We start from the raw sequence: 26,400 nt of genomic DNA, 5'->3' as shown, positions 1-26,400 counted from the left end.
CCCACTGGAGTCCCATCTGTTCCCCCCACCCCCTGCTCACCCACACAGAAGTCCTACCCTGCCCTCCCCAGACCCTCCACCCTTGCCTAAGGGCAGCAAGATCAAAGCCACCAGGCACTAGCTGCTGTTCTTTCACTTCTTGGAAAAACAAAACCCCTAAGCGCAGAAACCAGCAGAACCAGAGAGCTAATGGCTCCTCCTGGGTCCCACTGGAACCTGGGCTCTGGCCCCAGGCCAGGCTTAACATCACCTCTGTCCTGTCACAGAAAGTATCCACATCCGTGTGCCCCCAAGAGCTCTCTCCAAGGCTGGCTCTGTTATCTGTTAGAACACACTCTGCTCTGGGATTTTTCAAGTCATGCTGGAGAGACAGAAGCCAACCCAAGCATGTTCGGAATCAACGTAAGTGGTTTTGCATCCGTAACTAAACAGTCCCTGTACCTGCTCATACACACGTCACTTTGGCCGTAACTGCAGGGCTAGATGAAGGAACTCTGGAAAGTGAAGCTTGAAAGGGTAGGAAAGGGGCAAGCTTCCGCTCATCCTTGGGGAGAGAAATTGAAGGGCTTGCAGTGATATTGGTGTAAGGGTATCTGTGCTGAGGTTAAGAGATAGGGGCCAAGGGCATGGGAGGAAAAGGGGGTTGGGAAAAAGGGGGGTGCATAATGGAGGGGGCAGCAGTAGGGTAATCTGGTTAAATGAATAGGACAGTGTTCCCTTGTGTACCATCCCAGCCACCACTTAGAATCGCCAGACCTTACCGTGTGCACAGGGCATCAGATGCCGTCTCATCCCACTCCCCTGATAGGCAGGGAAGGATGGAACTGCCTCCTTGAACTAAGATGAAAGCTGGGTGCTACCGTGTATCCATCTACACCTTGAAGTGGTTTTTTTTTTCCTTCTCTCTCTAGCTGTTTACATAAAACAAGGCTTTGGAACACATGGAGTTTGCAAACAATAACACAAGAGTTGAGGAGAAAGTTGGAACTTGTACCAAGTGGAATGTGTTGTCTGTTCCAAGGAAAGGCTCTGGAGGGAAAATCCCAGGCCCAGCACAATGCTGAGCTCACAGGTGACACTCAGTGGCTTGCTCCTGCCTGCCTGCCTGCCAGAGTGGCCCTTACTCCTTCTGCTACAACAAAATGTACAATGCAGTAAGTGTGTCAATGCCATTTGACATTTTTCTCTTCTTTACAATTTTCACATTAGTTCCAGGGGAGGAGCATTGAAAAAGCCCTGGCATGTGGAGAGAGGGGAGAGGCATAGACTCACACGGAGCCAGCTGTCTCAGGGCAGAGACAAGCTGGGAAGTGCTGAGTTTAGCTTTGTGAATTACCATTACCTAGCTTGAAATGAGGTAACTTAGAAACCGGTGATTTCCCTACATCGCAGAGAAATTCACAAAACAATAAATGGTATCTCACTTTAGTTTCCATTCAGAGCTGGCAAACGTCAAGTTGTTTTCTGGCTCCCAGTATTCCAGCACTGAATCTGAGCATCAGCATTGAGGAAGCACTCTGCTCCTACTTCTATAGTCACAACTATTGCTGATGATAATATTGTTTGATATTGATTTATTTCTCTTATTTCTCAACCATATTATAGATGTATTTTATGACAATGTTCTAAAGAATGTACATATAGATATAACGATTTCCCAGTATCTCTACTAAAAGTATAAACTCTGAACTATTTTAAGAATATTTGACACCACATGACTCTTTTAATATAAGTATTATATTAAATGCCATTATTACAAAGACAATAAAACACATGAATGAATGAGCGAATGAATGAACGAATGAAAGAAATTTGTATGAATGAATCCATAACAGAGCATCTGTACTCTAGTAGATGTCCTTATACTTATCCTTTTGAACAAAAAGTTCTCAGCATGGTTAGGAAATGGCCTTGAGTGAAGGGTAAATTGGGCAAAGGGTGCCCAGGTCATATATGCCAGTCAATCTGTCTCCCTCAAGGACTCCTAAATGACTTCACAAGTCTTCGTGCCCAACTCTTTGCCCCCTCTACCACTTCACCCTGGTTTCAGAATTGGGTGAGGAGGGTTAATGTAGGTTTAAGTTAACGCATAGTATGAGGATTAAACCCAAGCCAGCTGGAGTGGACACAGCAGTGAACTAAGAGTTCCAGACCCGCTCTGACACACTGGCTCCAACCCTAGAAATCCTGGTGTTGACCTTTAAACCATGCTGGGCTTCCGCTGCAGCATCTAGGAGGTGCGGGGGATGAAGAGCTCTCCAGTGCGGCCTCCCAAGTAATGCTAGATGGGCAGCACTTCCTAAAACACACACTCCTGGGCTTAGCCCAGGGCTTCTGATTTAGGAGGTCTGGGGTAGGGCCTCGCTCTGTTTTGGGAGGCAGTGGATTTATGATCTCTGAGCCTCCTTCCAACTGACTCGAGGATTATAACTCTGTTCCCCAGATGTCCCCAAAGCTTCTTACCTGAACCCTGGGATCATCTTGGCAAAGCCAATGACCTTTTGGATGCTGTAACTGACCAGGTCAGCCAGGTGGGGCAGCATCGAGAGGTGCGACAGGTCTACGGTCACAGAAGATTCATCTGAGTCTTCTTCACCCAGATCCAGGTTGGAGAAGTTGGCCGTCTCCATCACGTCTGAGGAAGGAGGAGGGAAGAAAAGGAACTACGTAAGGACACTTGAGCCGGCCTGCCTCCTCCACGGCACTGTGAGGCCCTCCTGTGCCCCGGCGGGTGGGCGAGCGGGGCATCTCCCAGGGACCACGTCTCTACACGGTCGCTCTTCGGGCCCGGCTTTCCTCCGGGATTCCCCTGTCTCTTCTTTCAGCAGAGTGGGGCAGTGACACCAAAGATCACAGACACTCCAAAACAGGAGGCTTCTTCCAGTCATGATTTTACGTTCTTGCGTCTTTTTTCTAATGACCTCAAATAAAAAATGAATTTGGAACCCATAAACTTGTGAGAAACAATGTTTAACCTCGCTAGTGACCAAAAAATTGCTAAGTAAAACATCTGTGCTTTTCACCTATAAACTATAAACAAACTTGTTTAAATGTTGACACCAGTATTTATAAAGATGTGGGGAACTAGGCAATTCTGGTGCGGTACTGGGGCACTAAAGGAGGCACAGGTCTTCATAAGTCACCTAGGAAGCTATTGACAATAGGGGTCAAAACCCTGCAATTGTGTGTAGCCTTCCACCAGGAGTCCCACGTCCGGGGATTCATCATAAGGAAAACACTCTAAATAAGTGCAAGTATTTAGTCACAGGCATACAGTTATCTTAATGAAAAGTTGGGACACAATCTATTAGATATCCAATTATAGGGAATTTAGATATGTTATTGTGCATTCATACCCCAGACTACTATGCAGCCTTTAAAAACAATCTTCTACATGTACACTGAATGACATAAAAAATGATATAGTGTATTACTGTGAAAGAAAAAAAATTACCAGACTGTGAATGACACAATTCCATTTCTGAATATACATAAGTGTTTTAAAAAAATGGAAAAGGGCTACATCATAACGCTAACGGTGATTATCTTTGGGTGGTAGGATTAAAAGTTTTATATATATATATATGTAATTTAGTTTTTGTTTTCTTAATGTTTACAATGAACACGTACTACTTTTGTGTGATAATTCTTTAAAGTAAAAAAATTAACTAGTTTGAATTTTTAAATAAATGTATGTTATACTGATCATAACATTGGTGGGAGGTGGGCATCTCAAATCAATTACCTATGAGAAGGCATCAAAACTCCCAGATAATGTAACATTATTATTAAAAACTGAAGTACAGGCCAATGTGTAACCTGCAGATTGAGCCTCATTGATGCAAATGGATATATCATAAAGTCAGAGGGAGGGTTCCCAGGTGAGGGGCTCAGTCCATGCAGCGATCAGTGTGGGCGGGGAGACACAATGTCCGGCTCCACTGTTGGGGCCGGGCCTTCTGCCACACATTCCGGATCCAGGCACAGATTCATCAATGAGTCTGGAGGGCTCTAGGTTCCCCAGAGGGGAGGGGAGGCCCCAAGCAGAGGGCAGCAAGGTTGAGGCTGGGTGAGAGGCAGAGGAAGGAAGGACGAGGATGGGGGAGGATGAGGCAGGACGAAGAAGAGGAAGGTGAGAGAGGAGCAGGAGATCCCCCAGGGCTCCAGCATAAGGTCGGCGGCAAGGGAACCCACATGTTCTCCTTCCACACCAAATTGCACCTTCCAAAAGGCTCAGGCGCTAATGAATATAGTTCACAGTACTGTTTTGTGTATTGAAAGTTGCTAAGAGAGTAATGGCACACACAAAATCTTTGTAACTATGTGAGGTGATAGATGTTCATTTTGCAATGTATACATATATCAATTCATTATGTACACCTTAAACTTACACAATGTTATGTGTCAATCATCTCAATAAAACTGGAAACACTAAAACAAAACAAAAAAACCTCCAAAGGGCCCAGGCTCCGAATACCATTTAGAGGAATCTGGTCACCCCCAGGGAAGGAGCCAGGGTAGAAGCCTGGCTCAGAGCGAAGAGCAAGAGGCCCTGCAGGCAGACCTTGCCAGGGACCCCAGCTTGGCTGCTTCCCCAGCATGGGCCCTTGGGCACGTCCCACCTCTTCTGTAGGAAAGGGTTGTTCAGAAGACACAACGTGGCCCATGGTGCGACAGTGCCATCCTCCCACTGGCAGCCTAGGACGGAGGCGGGGAAGCTCTGGGCTCCTCTCCCCAGCTCACCAGGGACGGGGTGTGCAGTCCCGCTTACCTGGGGAGACGCTGTAATGATCTGAGCAGGAGGAGGAGGACGAGTCCCCCGAGAAGCTGGGCATGTGTCTCGAGAACGATCTGCATGGATGGCTGTCTCCACCCTCAGCCCCTCGAACCGGAGGCTGGAAGAGAAAGGTGGAGGATCAGAAGCTCACATTTCAGGTCGTCTTCCTACCTTGGCCACGATCTCTGACAGGAGTAGCCTTAAGGAAGTCCCACAGGAGGGGAGGGCCTCCCTGAAATGAGAGGGACAGAGCAGCCACCACTGTCCCCTCTCCGTTGGGCCAGGGACACCTGGCCCTCTGTCTCACTCCCTGTTCCCAGGCTCCCCTTGCGGCTCATCATTCCAGGCCAGCTGGCCGACGCACCCGGAACTGGCTGAAGTCGGCGTAGCTGGGGTCGTAGGTCTTGTGGTGGGCGTCCAGCAGGATGTTGATGATGCGCTGCTGCTCCTCCGACAGCCGGGGCCGCAGACTGTCCTTCAAGGCTTCCTCCTCCTTCCTCTTCATGATCATCTCTCGCTTCCGCTGCACCTCCTCATCTGTCAGGATGACTGTGGGCAGGAACAGGGCATCGTGAGGGCTGGGCCCCCAGCTCCTCCAGGAAACCTTCCTCGGGGCACTAAAGACACAAGACGGGAGGGCTGCTCCCCGCCAACACACAGGCTGGGAGCTCATGGGAAGGGGTGGAAAGGGGCTCCCTGCCTCAGGGGAGGCCAGACCCATGCTATGAGTGGAAAGTTGGATTTTCTATGTTGGCAAGGCAGGCACATGAGAGGGAGAAAAGGAGGCTTTGAGAGGTAGGTGATGTGGGCAGGCCGGTTCTCACGCACACATCGCGTGCATCTGGGCAAACTGAACTCTCTGGACTTTTGTTCCCTCATTTACAAAATGACAAGTTTGGTCCATATAATCTCTTCTGAAGTCCCGTTTTTGTTCCTTCCTCCATAGAGTGTGTCTGTGTGGGGCGGCAGAGGAAAATGTCTACCTGGAAAGATGGGATGTTTTGAGAACTGAAGGCAGCGTAAGCCTAGCACAGAGCAGCTGCTCATTCGACATTAATTCTCCTTCTTCTCCCCGCTCCCCATATTCCCTAATCCTGACGGAGACATGATGGGGAAGAGAGAGTGAAGGAGCCACCGTGTGGACGGTCACAGTGTCAGAAGCCCAGACGTGCTGAGAAGACCCCTCCATGTGGCCATTCCCATGTCCAGCTTCCCAGGTATGGAATTCGGGCATCTCATCCATTCTGACCAACATAGAAAGACTTTCCATCTTTGGTGCCCTGCAAACAATACCTCCGCTAGCCTGTCCAGTCTTGAAATTTCTGCCCAAGGAAGTTTTTGAGGTCTCCAGAAGTTCCTGCCAATCACACCTCACAGTTCTGATTTGGGAAGTTCTCTCCAGCTGCTAGCCAGGTGTGTGAAGATGGGGAGACGTTCCACCCTCTTCATGCCGTGCAGGGGGTTTGGGTGGTGCTGGGGCAGCTGCCTGGGAGGGCGGGGCTGGGAGCAGGGACGCCTGGCACAGAAGCCAGGCAAACAGACCTCTCGGCCGGGGCTTGCCGAGAGCTGACGGCAGGAGTGGGCACTGGGGCCCTTGGCCTGTAGCTACTTGCTCTGTGCTGGTGTTGCCAGGGCCTCTGCCCACAGAACTGGGGAGTTTCACAAGAGCAGGGAAAGGAACCAGAACTTCACAGTGGGTGGGTTCCAGGTTTCAAGAAAGGTCCATTGGCCCAGGTGCCTCGGGTGGGGGCAGAATGAAAGGAGTTGGTGGGGGTTGAGAGCGAGCCTGGGGGTGGGTAAAAGTGGGCAACGAGAGCTCCAGGCGCAGCAGAAAAGGGACGCCTGCAGCAAAAGATGGCGCGTCCCTGCCACAGCTGAAGTAAGCCTTACCAAGAGGAGAACTGGGAGGAGGCCACGCCAGGTTACTGACTCATCTGCCCAAATTGCTGCCAACCCTCCTCCCACAGAGGGTGTCTGCTCAGACCCCAAGAGGTCAAGTGGATTGGGAGAGGAAGGAGCAGGGAGCATCTCAGTCAAGGCAGGGTGCAAGGCCCTGGCCCGGAGAACCCAAGATTAGGTGTCTGGTCTTTCCTGCTCACCTGAGGGGTGGGTCGAGGCGGTGATGAGACTGGAGCTAGAGGGAGCTGGCTCTGCCAGTCCTGCCACAGGTATCCACAGCCTTGAACCACTCTGTGGTTCTGTGATGACACTCTCCTGCTCAGAAACGTTTCCTGGGTCCTCATTGCTTACCACGTACAAACTAAAGTCAAGACTCTCCATGATTTCGCTTCTTTCTAACTTTCCAACCCCATATCCCAGTACCTGCTCTGGGTATGTTGGGGTTGCTGACCTGTGATCATGACCTGCTCACCCTTGCCACCGTATTTCCACTTCTGCTGGATGCCTGTCCAGCTCGGTCTTCTCTCCCCAGCAGCTGTGCAAGTTCTATCCATTCTTCGGCGCCCAACTTATAGCTGGCTTCCTCTTACCACGAAGGCTTTCTTGGTGGCCTGGATATGCACTGAGCTCTCCTGTCTTAATTCTGTGGTATGTCTAGTTTTTCCTACATACATTGGTATCCAATTGCCTTCCACTCTCTAATATTTATGATTAGTACAGTTTCCAATAAATGCCTGTATAGAGAGAGGCAAAGAGTTTAAGTTCACCTTCACTAGAAATATAGGCTACTTTAAGGGAAGGAGCCACATCTTATCATTCCTGTTTCCTCTATACGGGCTAGCCCAGTGGAGCTTCCTGGACATGGTGCTAGCTCAGTAGCCTGATATTCTGGACCCTCAGTCGACACTGACTGTACCTACTGCATGCTAGTCATTGTGTCCGGCTCAGGACAGGACAGTGAGAGGCGCACCGACTCGCCTGTACCCTACAATGTCAGGAATAGCTCACGCTGAGTGCCAGTCCACCAGACAATGAGCCAAGCTTACCTTTTTACTTAAATAATTGTTACGGAAATATTTTCTACACAAAGTACCTTGTAACAGCACACCTGTAACATCATGTAACCTTTTCTTGATGATTCAGAGACATCATTCTGAACAACCACAGGACTTCGCAGGAACAAGGTTATGGCCTCAGAATTACAAAGGGCTGTTCCCTCGCACTACGTGAGCCCACCTGCTACGATTTTGAGTTCCTCTGCTCCTTTCCACGGCTTTCAGACTCCCTCTCTCAAGTAAGCTATGGGTCGTCTCTTCCTATCGCTGCCTGACCCTGGAAGGGTGCCTCCTCCCCCTGAAGAGTTACTTCAAATCTGTTGGGAGGAGGAAGCTCTGGTGATCGAGCTTTATGTAATACAAAAGTGATGATAAAAATAGATAAAATATATAGAGGTTTTTACATCCTGGGCACAATTCTAAGTGTTTCTCCTTTATTAACTCACATATATTTAGTCCTCATAACAACCACTTAAGACAAGTGTTATTATCCCCATTTTGCAGATGAGGAAACTGAGGCCCGGAGGCTATGTACCTTGCTCAAAGTCACAGAGCTAACGAGGGTGGAGCTGGTATTCAGGCCAGGCCAGGGTGGTTCTAGATGGGGTCCGTGATTACAACCATGACCTTGTACTGCCCCTAATTAGAATCAGCCGTGACTGCTCCGTAGGACCTTGGTCCTCAGCACTGAACACACAAGTGTTTCGATCCATCTGAAGAGTGTGAAAAATTAAAGTAGCAAAGTTTGCAAATGATTTACTTTGAAAGGACATAATTAAAAAGATTCAAGGTTAACATTATGACACTGTTCCTCTGGATCACTTGTATCAAATAGGGGCCACCGTCCTGTGTGCAGTACCAGAGGGAGAAATGCTGGGATCTGCTGGTTTCAAACAGGGGCCACCAATCGATTGGCCTCCCCCAGGCCACCTTGTCTGGGGACTGAAAAAGTCATAAGTCTCTCACATAGTGCAGGTGCTGCTGTGATTTATGAAATAAGTCATTTGTTTAAAGGGGTAATGCATTTCATAGGAGATTCATAGGACATTATCACTTTCTCAGTGAACTTCTACTAAAAATGACACTACTATCATGTAGGAGGACATGTGTTTTAAAGTTAAAAGCCACCGGCCTAGAATAAGAACAAATAGATGCTGAAAAGCATTTGATGGGCTCTCCAAAAAATTAAGTGCATGAGCTATGCACAGTTAAGCCCTTACCTAATGTCGTCAGTAGGTTCTATGACTTTGAGAAAAATGACATATAACGAAAACAATTTTACCATAGGCTAAAGAGTATCAGCAAGAGTTAGTTCCTCCTGCATGGTTATTCAAAAATCTGCCATGCTTGGACTTTGTGAAACCTGTGAATGGCTTTCCCAGTAGCTTTTCCCATTCCTTCTAAGTTCCTTGCTGAGTGAGAAAATGGCTTTGGGCAAGTTATTTCCATGCAAGAGAATCGAGTTAGGGAGGCAAGATCTGAAAGCACAAACAACTTACTGTAAAAACATTTCAAATTGCCATTGGTGGCCTAAGGACAACATCAGGGAAGCAGACATACAGGTTTTCCAAATTAATGACACAGATAATATCAGGTTTGGGGGATCTTCCTCATCTGTAGACCAATGGGAGATGTAGTGATACAAAGAAACAAATGGGGAGCTAATACTCAATCACTCAACATACATTTATTGAGCACCTACTATGTGCCAGGTTCTGTGCAAATGCTGGGTAGAAAAGATGTACAACTGTGAAAATGTTAAACGAGTTAACATAAGAAGCCGTTCTATGCGAAACTCGTCTATAAGAAACAAGAACTCAACTATGAAAATTTTTTTTTTTGGCTCCAAGGACATAAAGTCAACTAGAATTTGAAGAGAGAGAGAGAGGGAGTCTTCAGTGGGACCAAGTTCTCTTCAGCTCGTCCGGTGGGGCCAAAGGCAGGGCCTGGAAATGCACGTTGGAGGAGCCCTGGGCCACTGCGGGCGCCCGTGGGGCTGTGCTGGGGTGGAGCCCATCGGCCTGGTCTTTGGACACAGACACACCCGGGTTAGAATGCTGATACCATCATCTTACTAGCTTAGAGGCACATTGTTTTAATTCTTTTGAGTTTTCTCATCTATGGAATCTTAAAAAGTATTCACATATTTAGGAATTATTGTAAGAATTTAGCAAGAAAACATGTGTGCCTGACACGCCTCTGGCACTCAGTAGGTGGTCAATAAACCTTCGTTCCCTGGCTCATCCCCTTCCTCTTCCCCTTCTTAGCCTCCTCCAGGGAAGGCCCACCTCAGTTGTCCTATCAGGAGGGACCTGGGTTTGCAGCTTCGTTCCTAGAGAGCCCGTGGTGTCCTGTGGCTTACAAATGTCGACACTGAGTTGTCTCTAGGAGACTAGGCCTTGGGGACAATAGCCAACCCTGGTGATAAATGAGCAGCAATCCTCAGAATGTGAGCCAGGAGCTCCAGGCCCAGGCACCCTGACAGGGCTCCCAAAAGTGGGCTGGCCCAAGGCAGGGAACCACATCTGTCCCTGAAGACCTTCCCTTCGGGGTAATAGACTAAGAGCTTCGTGCTGGACCACGGTTTCCATTCTAAGTGGAGCTCTGCGGCCCGTCCCTAACTCAGTGTAACTCTCTGCACTGGCTTCTGGAGAGGGGTGGGCACAGGGCCACATTGGGAATATAGCAGAAGGGGGACACAGGGCTTCGCTGGGGGTGACTGAGGCTAGAGCTGGGGTGGCTGGGGCACAAAGCTGACTCGGGGGCTGGGGGTGGACATCCACTTCTGGATGGCTGGCCCCCACCACATGGTGTTCCTGGGGCAGGGACACCCTGACTCACTCAAGGCCTGCTCATCACCATGGATGCAGGGCTCTCTGGGGGGACCAGGAGGGATCTAGGGACATGGAGCCAGATTCTAGTCTCAACTTGCTTTCCGAATCCAATCCTGATCGTTCTCCTTCCTGGGTCTCAGACGATTTCTAAGTGTTTTCCTTATTCCAAGTTAAGAGAACATCTCCTTCCCCCTGACACACAGGCGAGGGGCCTCTGGGCCATCAGTGAGGCTGGCCCTGACCGGCGCCCCTGTGGCAGAGCCTTGCTAAATCTCCGCAGTGCTACCCTGTGCCATTATTGGTTGGCTGGAGCCTTCGAACCCGGCTCCCTGCAGGCTGTGCACCGTGTGGGCAGGGGCTGTGGGCGTAGCCTCTGGTTTGCGTCCAGCCTGGCGTCTCACGCAGAGCAGGCCACGCTGGGCCAGTGTGTGAGAAGCCCCAGGAGGCGCCCAGGCCTTGAGCCTCCACTGCTCCAGGATAAACACAGGAACCGGGCGGGGCAGGGGACCAGGCACAGAGCGATTAGCATGTCCGGGCCTGCATGTTTCCCGTGGGGGTGAGGAGGAACATGGCCTGGAAACTTCTTCCAGGGCTGCCAGTGTTGGCTGGGGAGCTGGGATCAGGAGTGAGGGGCCGAGACCTACCAGAGGGGACCCTGTCAAGGTCTGAGGAGAGGGTCCCTGGTGAAGGCCAGCACTCTGCCTCTGTTTTCCAACAACAGAGTTCCCCGCCCTGCCCCTCCCCCCCCAAGGAAGAAATTTCCCATCCCCTCTGCCCGATCCTGTGACTTTTCCTCTTGTTCTGGATACATCTTCCTTATACCTTACCCCTCGCCCCAATAAAACGGCCCCATAGCCAGGAGGGCCTTCAGGGGTGCCTGCGTCTGAGCATGCCTCTGCAATCTCCCCGGGCCTACAGCTCAGCAGGGCCTAGGTCCTATCCTAGGGCGGGGGAGGGGTTAGGGCACACATTACAGACAGGAGTGAGCAAGGGACAAAGCAGGAGCTGAATGTACAGAGGGCACCCATGCCCCGGTCAGCCCAGGGCCCTTGCCTTCAGACCCCAGAGTGCCTGGCTAGCCCCTCCCAGGGCCTGCTAAATTCAATGGCTACGCTGGTTACCAAGTAACTGGTACTAGAGCTCAGATGCAAAGTCCAGGGGTCAGAACATGTGAAACTGCCCCGCAGGTCCTCCCTTCCAGTCCCAGAGCTGGACAAGATGTCCTAAAGGATTGCTCCTCTTTCTCTGTCTGGATCGTGAGGGCCGCCTGAGAGGCCAGTGCTTCCTTTCACAGAATCTCTCTGCCCAGTATCCCCAGGGCAGCAGCCCTCAGATTTGCTCCTGGGGCCAGGGTGGCCGGAAGGCCGGGGTGGGGAAGACCCCGGATGCCAGTGAGGCTCTGAGGATTTATGCTCCCCATCACTCTTCCCCTCCCTGACCACAGCAGCCCCCTCTCCCAAAAGCCAAAGTACGCTGGGGTCCTTGGGCCGCATGCATTCCCCTCAGGTCCAGGGAGCTGCGAGCATAGTGATGACAACTTGGAGAAAGACTAACCCGGGGCTCATGACTGCAGTGCCCGGCCTCTCCCTCCTCACCAGCCTCATGCCAGAGGGCTCTCCCTGGCCTCCGAGACCCACACACAGATCCTAGAGAGGCTCTTGGGACCCCTTGGTGGCTTTGACCCTGGAGTCCTGGCCACCCTGCTCAGGCCGCTGGCCCCGGATGCCAGCAGCTACAGAGGAAGGGCAGGCACACCTCTCTGGCCAAACCTGCATAAACCGTAGCCAGAGCCTCCCCTGTCCCCAGTCCCACCCCGACCCCCTGCCCTGGCCCCCGGACACTCACACTCCTTCATCATGCCGATGTCTACGCAGCGCTTGAGCCGACACGCCTGGCAGTGGCGGCGGTTGTCCTTGGTGATGCGGCAGTCCCCATTGAAGGGACAGGTGAACAGCGCCTTTCGCTTCATGCTGCGCCTGCCAAAAGAGGACATGCCCTTTGCAGGGTCACCCACCTTCCAGCTCCTCAGCCCTGGCTGCTGTGACCACAGGGACCTGCCCACAAGACTTCCAGATCCACATTTCTCCCCCACAGGACTGCGGTCCAGCCCAGCCCCAGGCCACTCTCAGTGACACCCACCCCCGCACTGGGCATGTGTCAGCTGTGCCCCCCTCCTCCTTCATTGCCTCCCCTGCTCCCAGCACTGCTTTTATGTACGTTTACAGCACTCTACTCCCACTGTTTGTTAGTTACACAGGAAATATGAGTGAACTAGCCTAGTACAAAAATTTTAAAATACTGAAATCTACAAAGTAGCCCTCACAGCTTTCAATGAGCCATCATGAAAGGCGAGGATGCTGGTCTCAGCCTTAACTTCCTAGAGCCCAGGGATCTGTGACCAGGGCATCCCCAATCCAGGGACAGACATGGGCACAGGGGCAGGGAGCAGGGAGAAAAGGCCCAGCCATCGCTGTAGACATCAAGACGGTCTGCTCAGAAGAAGAGCCCAGACAAGTAGGTGGGAGCCCTAAGCTCTGGCCTTGGCTTTCTGAAAAGCAGAGGTAGCTAGGGTTCTGTAAGAACGGAAAACTCTCAAATGTTCTGAGTTAGGAAGCCAAAGCCCACTGGGTATCCATTGTAAAAAGTGTGCCTATGTGTGTAACCTCATTTTCCTAATCCCACTTCCTCTCCCGCTGTCAAGCGTACTACATGAGACATTGAGAGGCTGCATAAGGACCATCCCATCACATGCATCTGAGAGGCTCTTCTAACTCTCCGCAGCCCCAGCAAGGGGAGGCCCGCTCTTGGTGACAAGGTTTAGCTGAGGAAATCTGATGGCAGAATAATTTTCCTCCCGAATAGCCACATCTTCTAGAGTTGTGAAGATGCCCACGCCTTAGATGCAAAATCCCAGGCCTGACCTTTACCCTCTCCCAGAGATGAGCTGATGATATCACCTTCTCCAGATGTCACGCACTCATGTTCCTTGGTGAAAAATGACTCACTGTCCACATTCACTAGAACACACACAGGGGTTAGGACAAACACCCTCATCAGTCAACATGGACACCTGGTGACCAAATCAACTTGACTCATGGGATATGGGAGAAGAGACCAGAGGATCACTCTGCTGGCAGTCACAGGTAGTCAGACTCTAAGATCCTTCGGGAACCCAAAAGACCGCAGTGTACCCCCTTGTTTTATGGAAAGGACCATTGATGTAAAGAAACTTATCAGTGAGGCAATTCAGCGAGAAGTGAAGGCTCCCAAGTTGGAAGCCTTAAGGATATAAGACTCCGCTCTTAGCTTCCTGGATCGAAGGCACTGTTTTATCCCAGAAACTTAATGTGCTCATTGAAGTTGAGCCCACAGACAAAGGCTCCAGGCAACTGGCACTTGAGTGCAGTTCAAGGTGAAGGACAACCCAGTGGTCCAGGAAATGGCTGCTGTTGGTTTTGGACCTTGGCCTCCGTCCCCTCTTGTCACAACCTTCATTACCCAAGGGACCAACCAGCAGACCAGGCTATACAGGGAGGTGGAGTAGCCTAGGCTATTGGGGGTGGTGTAGCCCCGAGTTCGGTCCACCGAAGGCTGCGTCCCTCTCCTGTGGTGACTACCCAGGGAGAGACTGTATACCAGGATTTTGCTCACGTTTGTGGAAACAAGAAGCCTGTCCCCTCGAGCCTCCATACCTCCACTGCAGCTTTCCAGCAAGACAGGAGAGTGGGGAGGTACTTCAGCGCTATTAGGGCTGCCCCGATGTATCACCTTATCCTCCCCACAGGGCAGAGCTCTCCGCTCCAGGACAGGAGTTTGGTCCCCCCTTCACTCCTTTCCACTTTGTGGTTCTTGAGGCTCTACCTGTTACCATAAATGCTCAGGCCCCAGCAGGCCCATAATTCTCAAAACCTACTCAAAGACCAGAAGTTTCTAATTCAGAGCAAACTCTCATTTCCTTTTTTTTTTTTTTTTTTTTTAAACGACCAGACATGTTCCCTGGAAGCTGAGGGGCTGCTCTGTCTTCCCACCCACTGTCCTGTCTGGCTCAGCGCACTTCCTGTTCGTTCTCCAAGGCCAGAGGCCCCAAGAGATCATACACAGGGCACGTCCAGACACATGAGCCAAAGCCTCTCACCAGCCCTGGTTGTATGAAACAAGCAGTGATCTTGCTTCTGGCTTTATAATAGTTTGAAGCCTAGGAATACTGAGAAAAAAGGAGGAAGAAGAGGAGGAGAAAGGAGAGATGAAGAAAAAGGAGAGGGGAGAAGAAGAAAGAGAGGGGAGAAGGAGGGAGAGAGGGAGGGAGGGAGGAGGAAAAGGGAAGTGTCGACCATCCTCCAGCCAGGCACATTGTCTCACAATAAGGCCCGGATCTGTGGCAAAAATGCCACCTATGCTTTTCACCCTTTGCCACGTCTTCTCCCAATGCCCACCACCCTTGCCGTGGGTCCCCACATTATTTGCAGAAGACAGCCTTTAAGCTCATGAAGCTCTTAAATTATTATTATTTCAAAAATACAGCCCTGGCTAGTGTAGCTCAGTGGATTGAGTGCTGCTCTGTGAACCAAAAGGTTGCTGGTTCCGTTCCCTGTCAAGGCCCATGCCTGGGTTGTGGGCCAGGTCCCCAGCAGAGGCATGTGAGAAGCAACAGATTGTTTCTCTCTCACATCGATGTTTCTCTCTCTCTCTCTCTTTCTCCCTACCTTCTCTTCTTTCTAAAAATAAATAAAATCTTTTTCAAAAAATGCAGTAAAACAGCTCTTCCCAGACCCCTCTAAATACAGAAGCAGAGGAAAGGCTCTGGAATTGTAGTTGGGAAGACAGAGTTCACCCATCACGTAGAACATCGTCAGGCTCTGCAGTGTGGGTCAGTGTCTGGGGGATGGAAAGCTCCCTCGCCAGCTCCAACAGGCAGACCCAGGTCCTTTCTGGAGCCCAGATCCCAGAGCTGCCTTTCAGGCATGTGTCCCAGCATGGCTGTTCGCTGGGGCATAGGTCCCGTGAGCGCCAAGGCCTAGCTCTTCTTTATTCTCCTGCCTTCGCAGAGCACTGCCACACACGTGGCTGTCATCCAGCCTCTGCCCAGGAGGAGTCAGGGCAGCCAGATTGGCCAGCCCTGGCTCTGTGCTTTACCCTGACAATCCACACCCCGCCCTGCCTTCTTCCCAATGCTAATTGCCTATGAGCTGGTTTAGTTTTGAGAAACCAGAGCCTTGGGTTTCCATGGGAGCCCATTGTCTTTGCTGCCCTGATCCTGGACCCTGTCATCCTCTGGATGGATGGCAATTATACCTCTGCTCAGGACAGGGGTAGGGGCAGTGCAACAAGGCTAAATATAGATGCAGTTTCTAGAAAGTCAGGGGTGAGAGAGGACATTGACCAAATCTCATGCCAGAGACCAGTTCATCAAAACAGGAGAGACAAGCAGTTCACAAAAACATAAAGTGCCTGGGGCCAGAAGAGCCTCAGGCCTGGGACAGCAGGGGCCTGGGCCAGCAGGGGACCCTGCCAACAGAGACACACCTTGCAATACCCAAGCCTGGAGCAAAGTACCAGCTCTGGGCTTTGTCTCCACTGATGCCCTGAGTGTCACAGAAACCTCAGAACGTGGTCTGGACACAGGACTCTGAGGGAGGGAGCTCCTTATATGAAAGACCTATGTGGTCCAATAGGTGAAACCTACATGGCCATTCGTAATGGCGGCATCAAAGGGTTCTCAGCAGGTGAGTTTAAAAAACCAACTATAAAGGAAGGTAGATTAACAATGTGGTAAAGAGCACAGGCCTCCTTTTTGCAGGGCAATTTGGCACTATCTGCCAACATGTAAAATGCACGGAGTCATTAACACAGTAAATCCAGTTCCAGGAATCCAGCCCATGTGCCCAAAGATATATGCACAGGGGTGGTTGCCGCAGCTCTGTCCAGAGGAGCAACGGATGGAACCTAAATGCTCATCACCAGCAGCCTGGTTCTCTATGGCAGAACACAGCCATACAAAGGATGTGGCGGTGAACAGGAATAGGAAGAATGCTGCAATGGAAACAAGCTTGATGAAGCATTCGTTACTAGATAAAAGCAAGACCAGTATAATATACTCCCCTCCCCTGACTACCCCCACCCGTCCCTGTGCTTTTATATAAAGAATATGAAAGCAAACACAATGAGCTGGTAGCAGTGATGGCTTTTCTGGGGGAAGAGACAGGGACCTGAGAACTGGGTTAAGAAGGAGACTAACTTTTCACTTATATGTCCTTTTGAACTGCTTGCATCTTTTTTTTTAACCATATACATGGGTTATTTACACACACACACACACACACAAATCTATCACCCGCTATAACTATGTAACAATTTAAAATGAAATACAGGTTGAATAGATTGATCTGTTTGGGTTTAAATCCTAATACACAACCTTGGACAAGTTCCTTAATCTCCCTGTGCCTCAGTTTCCATGTCTGTAAAAGGAAAGCAACCCTACAGAGTGTGTTGTTGTAAGCATTAAGTAAAGGAAGCAGGACTGAGCACAAAGTAAACACTCAATAAAGGGAAGGGAGAGAAGCTGGCAGGGAGAGGCAGTGGGAGGGAGTGTGAAGGGTGGCTGGAGAAGGCGGTAGTGACCATTCCAGTGAGAACTGAGAACCACAGGCTGACACCATGTCCACGCCTGCCTTTTGGGCACCTCATGCAGAACTCTGCAGGCACCAGGGGCTCAAAACACATTGGTGCTCCTGATGTGCAAGTTACAGCAACCGTTGCCCAGTTTCTCCAAGCACGAGCTGGTTCCCACCAAGTCTCTGGCTGGAGTAAGGGCCACTTAGAGCCCCCTGGACCAGCCCTTGCCTTTTCACAGCTGATTTTTAACTTCTTCTGCTCAGGGACCTTCTCTCAGAGACCCCTGCTGACACATCACAGTCACAGGCATTCCAGGGTCCATGACAGAAGAGGGAATGGGTTATCTATTCTTAGAAACCAAGTCACTAAAAAGGGACAAGGATAGTAACTGCCCCTTACTGAGAGCTTTTTATGCCAGTCCTTCACATATTATCTCTAAGGCTCTCAACGCCCTTCCAGAATAGGTATTATTCCTGTTTTCCAGGTGATAAGAAAAGGCACAGTGACATAACTTGCTTTGTGTTACACAGCTAATAAGTGTGAAAGCTGGGATTAGAGTCAAGATCTGTTTGGTTCCAAAGCCTCTGGCATTCTTACATAATATGGTCCTTATCATGAAGCAACCAAATCTCAGTCCCAAGAGAGCGGCAATCAAAAATATGCCCCAACAGCCCAAGAGCATGAGGCAGAGGTTGTTGATCAGATTTGTCCAGACTAACAAGCCACCGGGATATAGGCATACCTGAGATGTGTGGCTTGGAAGCGTGGGGTAACATCTGGCCATCCTCTCTACTGGCCCTACACTGTCATAGCACAGAGTGGATTCATGCCAGTGAATAAGAGTGCTGAGTTCCTAAAGAAATGAAACACTGGCCAAAAAGAAATGTAAGATCTTCATTGTATCCTTACAGCTGCCTTTCTTGATGGCGCCAATGATCTTCCCTCCCCAAATATTCTGGCCTTCTCTACCCAAGATTCCAACGTTACTCTTAGCCCATCCATAGAGAACCTTCCTTTGTCTATGGCCATACCACCCTGAACCCTGAACACACCTGATCTCGTCTGATCTTGGAAGCTAAGCAGGTCGGGCCTGGTTAGTGCTTGGATGGGAGAACCTTCCTCCTTCCCTTCCATTCACATCCTTGAGCACCTGTGGTGGGAAGCGAGTGCCAAGCTGACCTGGGCAAAGTTCTCTCCAGCAACACTGACTTCTGGTGACTCATTGCTTGTGCCCGTAGGATGGCCTGTGTGGTCGCTCCTTTCCTTCTCTCTCTTTATTTACTCTATTCCTTTTAAGCACTTTGAGTTTTGAATCATTGGACATCTGCCCAATTTCTCTGCTTCCCTTCCCATCATGGTTTCTACAATTATCAGCTGGGCAAGCCTCCTGAAAGCCAGAACATTCCTTTTGTTTCTGGATCCTCACCAGCCTTCCCTTTGGCCCCTGAACTCCAGACCTATGATTAACAAGGTCCATGAGAACTTCGGGGCTAGCAGTCAAGAAGGCATTTCTTTACACCACCTTTGTTAACGTGGCCCTTTGCAACCCACAGCTTCACAGGGTCCAGATTAAGGAGGTGCCAACAGGGAGGATGAATACAAGATGGAGAGGCAAACAGTGGTCTGTTTCTCAGTCTTGCCTTCCAGGACCACCTTTTAAATTTCACCATAACCTTCATTCTCTTCATCAAGGGATCCCTCTGATTTTCTTCTCTGTCTTTTATACCTTTCTCTTTGTACTAGAGTCTGAACAAAGCCATTCATGACCAGAGATTTATCCACAACCATAGATCATCCACTACATAATGTACTTAGAGTAGACCTATGTATCTCCTCCATCTGGCCCTTATTTGTGCTCTAATTGTTAACATATAGCCAAGACATATAAACTTCTACAAGCCTGCCCATGCACTGGAAATACCATCTTTCTCCGAAGATGTCCATGTATTCCAAAGGAGCAGGAAGCAGGAGCAACATGAATTAGCTTGTAGGAGGACTGGCTCACAATTGCCGCTAATTCCCAACCATATAGCAATAGAACTGTCCAACCTTCATAATCACACTTTGTTTTGATGATGAGTCTTGGACCTGCTGGGATGACTGAAGTTTTCCTAAGTGCAAGAAAGCTGTGCTTCACAGGGAAAATACATGTGTTAGATAAGCTTTGTTCAGACATGAATTCAATGTTAATAAATCAACAGTATGTATTAAATAAGGTGTCTTTAAACATAAAACACACAGAAAACAAGTTATGTATTGATCAATTGATCATAATGTGATCAGAGACTCACAGGAACCTAACCCTGTATTTCCCCTAGGAGCTTTAATTATGAGTTTTGGACCTGCTAGGATGACCACAACTAGCTCCTACAGCAGTTTAGTTGGATTGTCTTAGAAGTCAATTAAACACTAAATAGTCAAACAGGATTATTGGTCCCCAGAGCTTGGAAAATAGCCAGTGACCCAATACTAAAGCGATGCTTTTTCCTTGGGTGCTTCCTTGAAAGCACTGAGTGAACTCCTTGAGAAAAAGGACTTGATTGCACTAAACTTTGTGTCCCAAGGTTGCAGTACTTGACACAGAGGCGGTACCCGCCAGTGACACTGGCATCAGGATTTCACAGATGTGACAAGGGGCTTCTCAAACAACTATTTGAACTAGACTAACCTGAAAACGTGCCAAACAGGTTTCGAATGAAGCAAAGGAAGAGATGTAGGGGGAGAAGGAAAGAAACAAAAGATATATTAGTAAATACAGTCCAGTCTTGTTATGCATGGTAGTTAGATTCTATAAAGTCAACTTGAACACTTAATAAGTGAATATTGAACCATTCTTCCCAGGGGAAATACAGGGTTAGGTTACTATGAGCCTCTAATCACAATATTTTTGTCAGTTGATCAATATATAACCTTGTTTTCTGTGTATTTTTTGTTTAAAGATATCTTATTTAATATATATGTAGTTGATTTGTTGATATTGAACTCGTGTTTGACCAAAGCTTATCGAACACATGTATTTTCACTGTGAAGCACATCATAGCTTTCTTGTACTTAGGAACACTTGACAGCACTTCACACTGTACTTGGAGGCCTTCTGAAACAATGAAATCACCAACGAAAAGTATAAAAATGCAAAAAAAAACTTGTCACTAAGTAGACTGCAAAAAAGGATACATTTATAAGCACAAAAACTGAAGCAGAAGGCAGAACATTGCCCTTAGCTGGGAATGCTTGCATTGGGAGACTCGTTTTCACCATTTTGCACATGCCCACAAATGACCACCAAACCGCTGTGAGTATTAATTTAGGGATTACAAGTAAATTTAAGCAGGTGGGCAAATTTGCAAATACAGAATCCACAAGTAATGAGAATCAACTACATGTGTGTGTATGTGTGTGTTTATCAAACAAATTCAAACCAAACCACTACAGAGATGTTGGCTCTTCAGAAAGTGCAGCCAGGCTCAGTCATCAAGACAGGGACATAAAAGATATAAGCAGACTGAGGACAGGGTAAGAAGACAAAAGCAGCGTGCTGCCCATAATGCCAGGACTTGCAGGCAGGGGTTTTGGCCGTCATCCAGCAACAGGCTGTAAGGGGTCTTGGAGAAAAGGGCTAAGGGTGGGTTATGGTAGCATAATGTGTCCACAGGCAACACAGCCACACTATCAGTCTGTGGGGACATGGCTGTGCAAAGTGTATTCCCTGTCCATTTTGCCATATCCTGCAGTTGGCTCTGGGCATGAAAGAACCTGTCCTCCCTCCACCCAGATGCCTAACACAGTCTCGTCCCAAGGATTCAGAGCCTACAGGTGTGTCTGAGGGCACACGCACAGGCACAGAGATTCGAGCTGCTCTAGTGAGAAACTGACCTCCAACTTGTCATAATCCAACCAGCAGCCACCTACGGGTCTCATCTTCCTGAGCTGAACCCAGCAGTAGGTGGCCTGGGAAGAGAGGGGACTTAGGGGTAGGGTTCATAGATTAATCAAACAGCCTTAAGAGCTGTCAGAGACCTTTGGGTTGCAGATTAGTGAGATGTGACCTTTGATGAGAGTCTTCACATTGTCAGCTCCTGGCAAAATGTCTGGGTCATAGATGCTCATTAAAACTCGATGAGGGAAGGTATGGAAAAAAAACACAAAAGGATGGTGTGTGGCTGGAGGAACTTTTGTTTATTTTGTTAGGGCAGGGTTCTACTAAGAACATCAGTGTTTACCTATCACTCTCAAAAATAGTATACTTGCCCCGGCTAGTGTGACTCAGTGGATTGAGTACCAGCCTGTGAACTGAAAGATCACTTGTTTCATTCCCAGTCAGGGCACGTGCCTGGGTTGCGGGCCAGGTCCCCGGCTGGGGGCTGTGCGAGAGGCAACTGATTTATGTTTCTCTCACACATCAATGTTTCTCTCACTCTTTCTCCCTGCCTTCCTCCCTGCCTTCCTCCCTCGCTAAAAATAAATAAATAAAAATAAAAAAATATACACTTATATTGTACTTTGTGTTTTTGAAAGCACTTTTATCTATAACCTTGTTAGTCCTCAGGTTAACTCTACATAGTAGAGACATTAGACATTAATGTACAATGTGGTTAGTTGAGGTAACAAACATAGAGAAGTCAAGAGATTTGAGCAAGGACATGTAATTAATTAGTAGCACGGTCACCTGTACAGCCCACACGTTTCTGATCAGTTTCATGAGAGAAAGCAGGCCTTGATATGTCCATCCAGACTCCTCCATTAACCACCCAGGAGCAATCCCCATTCCCAGACCCTTGCAGGAAAGGATCTGGGTGGCACCTGGAACCCACAGCCTGGGCTCTGGAAGGCTCAGCCTGTAGGAAGTGCAGGCTTCAGGCCAGAGGAACAAGAGACGTGGCAACAGAACCAGAGCCAGCGATGCTGCTGGTCTGGTTCCCCGAGCTGGTGAGCAGGCTGCCGGGAAGCCAAGCGGGCAACCCATGCCAGGCCAAACAGGCAATTAGCACCCACAGAAACCCCGCTGCCCAGCGATTGCTCAAGGCAATGAAACTCCAGGCCTGCTGAGTCCTGGGATAGAGGGGAGGTGAGCCCAGGAGCCCCTGAGCCGGAGGGGAGTTCCATGCAGGTCCTGAGGCCTCTGATTCACTTTGTCCTCAAAGCTGAGAGCCCTGCAGTTCAAGGAACCAGGCCAACCTCTCTGTCCTTGTTCTGGCCTCAGTTTGCTCTTTCCACTCTTGATGGCTACGCCATGCCTTTCCCTTTGCCCGCATTCAAGACTACTGTACAGCTCCTTCCCGGATGCCTTCTTTCTGGTTACTCTCCCTCCAATATAGGTACAATGCCAATTCCTCAAGGCCCCCGAGTCCCATCCTGTAATTCATCACTTTCTCATCCTCCCTTCCTGGATTTGAATGGGAACCTCCTTAATTCTTCCTTGCCAGTACTTTCCCCATACTGTTTGCAATGGTAATGCCAGGCTCACAGGAGAAGAGAAAGGACTGCTGGTAGAGTAACCGGCCCTGGCCGGACAGGGAGGCTGGTGCATTGCTGACACCGCCTGCACATCCTGAGGGTGGCTTTCCGACCTAGGACACGCAAGCCATGGGCGAAGAAAGATAAGGGCATGGATCAAGCATCGAGTGTAGTTGTTCTCATTCTAAGGAAATAGTTTGATTTGGATGGGAGGGCAAGCTCTGTGGTAAAGTTCTTGGGCTTCCCGAAGGACATGCCTGTCTCTCGGATTAGGAAGCTGTTCATGTCAACTAGGGAGGGACTTCACTCTGGAAGGAGAGACACATTGGTCAGTGCAGGGGGCAGTGGATCAAGGGATAGTGGAAAGGTGGGGACCTACATAGCGACCTCAAGAAAGCATTTTCTGAGAGGGTCAGAGGACACAGATGGGGGGAGGAGAGTGGGAGAAGAAGATACCCCTGAGGGAGCTCGCGTGCTCCATGGCCACAGTAAGGAAGGAGACGTGGAAAACCCAGGGGTGTCCTTTACAGAAATCCTGCTTCTTCTCCTTCTTCTTGCCCTTGGGGAGGACTCACCTGAAGAAGCCTTTGCAGCCTTCACAGGTCATAGCGTTGAAGTGAAAGCCAGTGGCTCGGTCTCCGCACACCCCACAGATTCGAGGCACATTCCGGTCAAAGTCGCCAGGGTCAGGCAGGGAAGTGCTGGCCGCCATCGCCTCCATCCCTGCAAGAACAGCAGGCAGGCCAAGGCCAGAGCCGGAGTCAGCGCCAGGGCCAGATGGCATCCTTTGCATCCCCTTCCCCCATCTTCCAGGGAGCTCGGTGAAGCTGGGCGGCTCCCCAGAGCACAGGCCTGGGCAGGATTTCTCTGGTGCCCTCCTCACGATGTGACTCTCTATACCCCCGCTTCCCTCCTGAGCAGAAGCCGGGCTCCCTCTCCCAAGTCTGGAGTGACTCTGTGGGGGCACTGGTGAAGTTGCTCATAGCATGGCCTGGACTCAGGCTGCCTGGCTTCCAAGGCTGCCTCTGCTGCTTACTAGCAGGGCTACTTCGAATGAAGTGATTAGCCTCTCTGTGCCCCACTGTCCTCTTCTAAACAATGGAGTTTTACTTTAAAGCATGCGCGGAAGGATTATATGAATGAACACATGTGCACCGCTGGCGTCAGCAGCAGGACAGAGGAGTCTATGCTGCCCAGTGACCCCCTCCAAGAGAACAAGGCAGACCACCAAGAGCCCCAGGCCTCAGTGCAGAGAGAGCCCCTCGGCCCCTCTGTTCTTGAGGGTGAGGGAATAAAGGACGTACATGCCCAAATCCAAGCCCTTGTCATTTCTGTCCCAGCCCCTCATAGCCATCCGGCTCAGGACTGACAGGCCTTGGGGCCCTGCTGTGCTGTCCCAAGGTAATCAAATCCTTTCCCTCTTCCCCCTACCCCGTATAAATTTAACATATTGTTCTGAATGTCCTTCTGAGTAATGGGAGTCATAGACAATTAACTGATTTTGTTTTCAGAGATAGTTTTTACAAATAAGCATTATCATCTAGAGATGGATTTCACACTTGAGGAAAGGGGGAAAAGAGCCATGGGGAACAAAATATAATAGCTCTGAGAAATCCTGCTCAGGAAGCAGCCAACTTATCTCTTCTATTAGGCAAATTGGGCCCTCAGCTGCACCTCTGATCCTGAATGCTGTTACACTCAGAGCTGCTTCTGGGATACCTCAGGCCTCCCTAACATGGTTGCAGACCCTGCAGCCTCCCAGTTTTACCTGAGTCCTCCCAAGGGTTATTAAAGGTTTGAGTGGCCCCGGGCCTCACAACAGGAAGGTCCCTCAGGCCAAAAGAAACACGAGAGTGAAAGCCAGTAATGAGGGGATAAGCACCCTACTCCCTCCCACCCGTACCATGTCCTCCCACCCCACCATGTCCTCCCACCCCGAGGCGAGAGAGATAGATTCAGGGGTGGAGGGTGGGAGGAGCTTGGGAGGCTCTGAGTTTCTTTTCCACGATTAGGCACAGGACCTCTGAGCCAGGGTTGGGCACATCAAAGCCCATGAGAGACGCATTTCGTTTCATGTTCCTGTCACCCAATGAGGCCAAGGGCTATTATCACTCCCTTTACAAATGAGGCCCAGAGAAGCCCAGACTCTAGCAACCGTGATTATAAAATGCACAAAACAAATACTTGGTTTTTAAAAATTCCACAAAGAGCTTCAAGCCAAGTGAAGGAAGTGGGACAGATAAGGATATTGTATCGTCATTCCCAAAATGGTCGAGGGGACCCTGAGCACAGACAGACGTCATAGATTCCCTGAATTTCTCCTTCGACCCTTCTTCTCCTGGGAACTTGAATGTAATAATAGTGGCACTGTTACCCTTCCCTATCACAGCTCAATTGACACTTGTTGAACTATATTATTTTATATATACTGAGAGAGAGAGAGAGAGAGAGACACTTTAGAAAAAGAACAATGCAATGAGTAACAGAAACCTTTGAGGGGGCGAGATGGGAAAGGGCAAGTAGAGGCATTACTTAGTAGCCATGTTCTATTTCTTTGAGTGGCAGGTATATGGTATCTTATTATTAAAACACTATGTTATGTTTTATGTGCCTGTCTGTATATATAGAGCATTTCACAAATTTAAAACAATTAAAAATAAAAGTCAAAGTGGCTGTAGCTCTATCAGCAGTGTTCCTATCACCCTTCCCAAGTCTAGGCTGACTCCCGGGCTTCTAGAGTGTCACACACATCTAACACGTGGGCGGGGATCCCAGAGGCCCTGCCGCGCTGTGGGGCAATAGGAGAAACTGTCTAGGATGCCTGTGGCTTAACCCCAGGTCAGCTGAGATGTTGCAACTCCCAGTTACCATGACGTTGCCTCGAGTCTGCATCATCTGGGAGCTCAAACATCTGGTGGAAAAAGAGAAACCAAATGTGGGGGTGGGGGAACATCAGTCAAATCCGCGTAAGAGATGTTCAGCATTGCATGGGCCCATCAGGAAACATTATGACACAAGAGGGCAAGGTTGTGCCTTATTATCAGGAAGGCCTCTGGCTGGGGGTGGGGGCCCAAGCACTGGGTTAGGCAGGAAAGGGAGCTGGTTCAGGCAGCCAGAGGCTGACTTAAGTGAAAAGGACCATTTTCAGGTGAGCTGAGAGAAAATACAGCCCTGCTTGGAGATATTGGCTGCCGCCAAGAAGCCAGAACTCAGGACCAGAGTCCACAGGTGGAAAAGAGGCCCAGGCATCTGTGGCCTGGGAGCCGGTGGTCCCAGGAAGGCACACAGGTGGAGGCTAGAGGAAGAAAGAGGAGCTGGGACCACAGAGGAGCCTCCCCATGCTGGCTGGCCCCTGAGGGCCGCAGCCTGAGAGCCAGCAGGTCCTCCCCCCTCCTGCCCCCACTCTGCCCCCAAGCCCCTCTGAGCCCCGGCTGCCACCCCAGCAGAACTCCAGGTCTCAGCAGCGGTCTCAGCAGCGGGTGTTTCTAATTCTGCTGACACAGGACCAACCCACATGTGCAAAGCCCAGGGCAGTATCCTCTTCCTTCCCCTGCCCACCAGCCGCCCACGGCCCAGCCCTGCTCCCAGAAAACGAAAACGGGAAGCCAGGAGGTTGCAGCCGATGAGGACACACCCACCTGAAGGAGCAGGGGTGTAGGTAAGTCGTGCCCAGGGGTGTCCGTCGGCGAGGCCTCGCAGACACTTCTGACCAAAAGGACTCTGAAAGGAGAAGAGGGGGAAACGTTTTATCTACAGGTCAGCACCAACC

The 26,400-nt window shown here is 49.8% G+C and overlaps 1 protein-coding gene and 1 long non-coding RNA gene across 2 annotated transcripts in view; one reads left to right on the top strand and one right to left on the bottom strand.

Moving 5' to 3' along the window:
- The window catches only part of VDR (vitamin D receptor), a 30,554-nt gene extending 5,017 nt beyond the window's left edge, over positions 1-25,537 (bottom strand). Inside the window, exons 1-6 of the mRNA XM_054590878.1 lie at positions 25,500-25,537; positions 23,207-23,354; positions 12,411-12,541; positions 5,142-5,326; positions 4,772-4,895; positions 2,464-2,635 (exon numbers count right to left, since the gene is read on the bottom strand). Coding sequence (XP_054446853.1) covers positions 2,464-2,635; positions 4,772-4,895; positions 5,142-5,326; positions 12,411-12,541; positions 23,207-23,352 — 758 coding nt within the window. The 5' untranslated portion in view covers positions 23,353-23,354; positions 25,500-25,537. The remainder of the gene's footprint in view (positions 1-2,463; positions 2,636-4,771; positions 4,896-5,141; positions 5,327-12,410; positions 12,542-23,206; positions 23,355-25,499) is intronic.
- On the top strand, positions 270-2,535 carry LOC129084683 (uncharacterized). The gene is made up of 3 exons (XR_008530624.1): positions 270-402; positions 912-1,154; positions 2,444-2,535. It is a non-coding gene; the product is annotated as an uncharacterized LOC129084683 (long non-coding RNA).
- Positions 25,538-26,400: the final 863 nt, after the last annotated feature.

Source organism: Pteronotus mesoamericanus, unplaced genomic scaffold (genome assembly GCF_021234165.1).
Source record: "Pteronotus mesoamericanus isolate MK-2021 breed Mesoamerican mustached bat unplaced genomic scaffold, CSHL_Meso_final scaffold_21, whole genome shotgun sequence".
NCBI classification, from domain to species: domain Eukaryota; kingdom Metazoa; phylum Chordata; class Mammalia; order Chiroptera; family Mormoopidae; genus Pteronotus; species Pteronotus mesoamericanus.
This window is presented reverse-complemented; position numbering and strand designations above follow the sequence as displayed.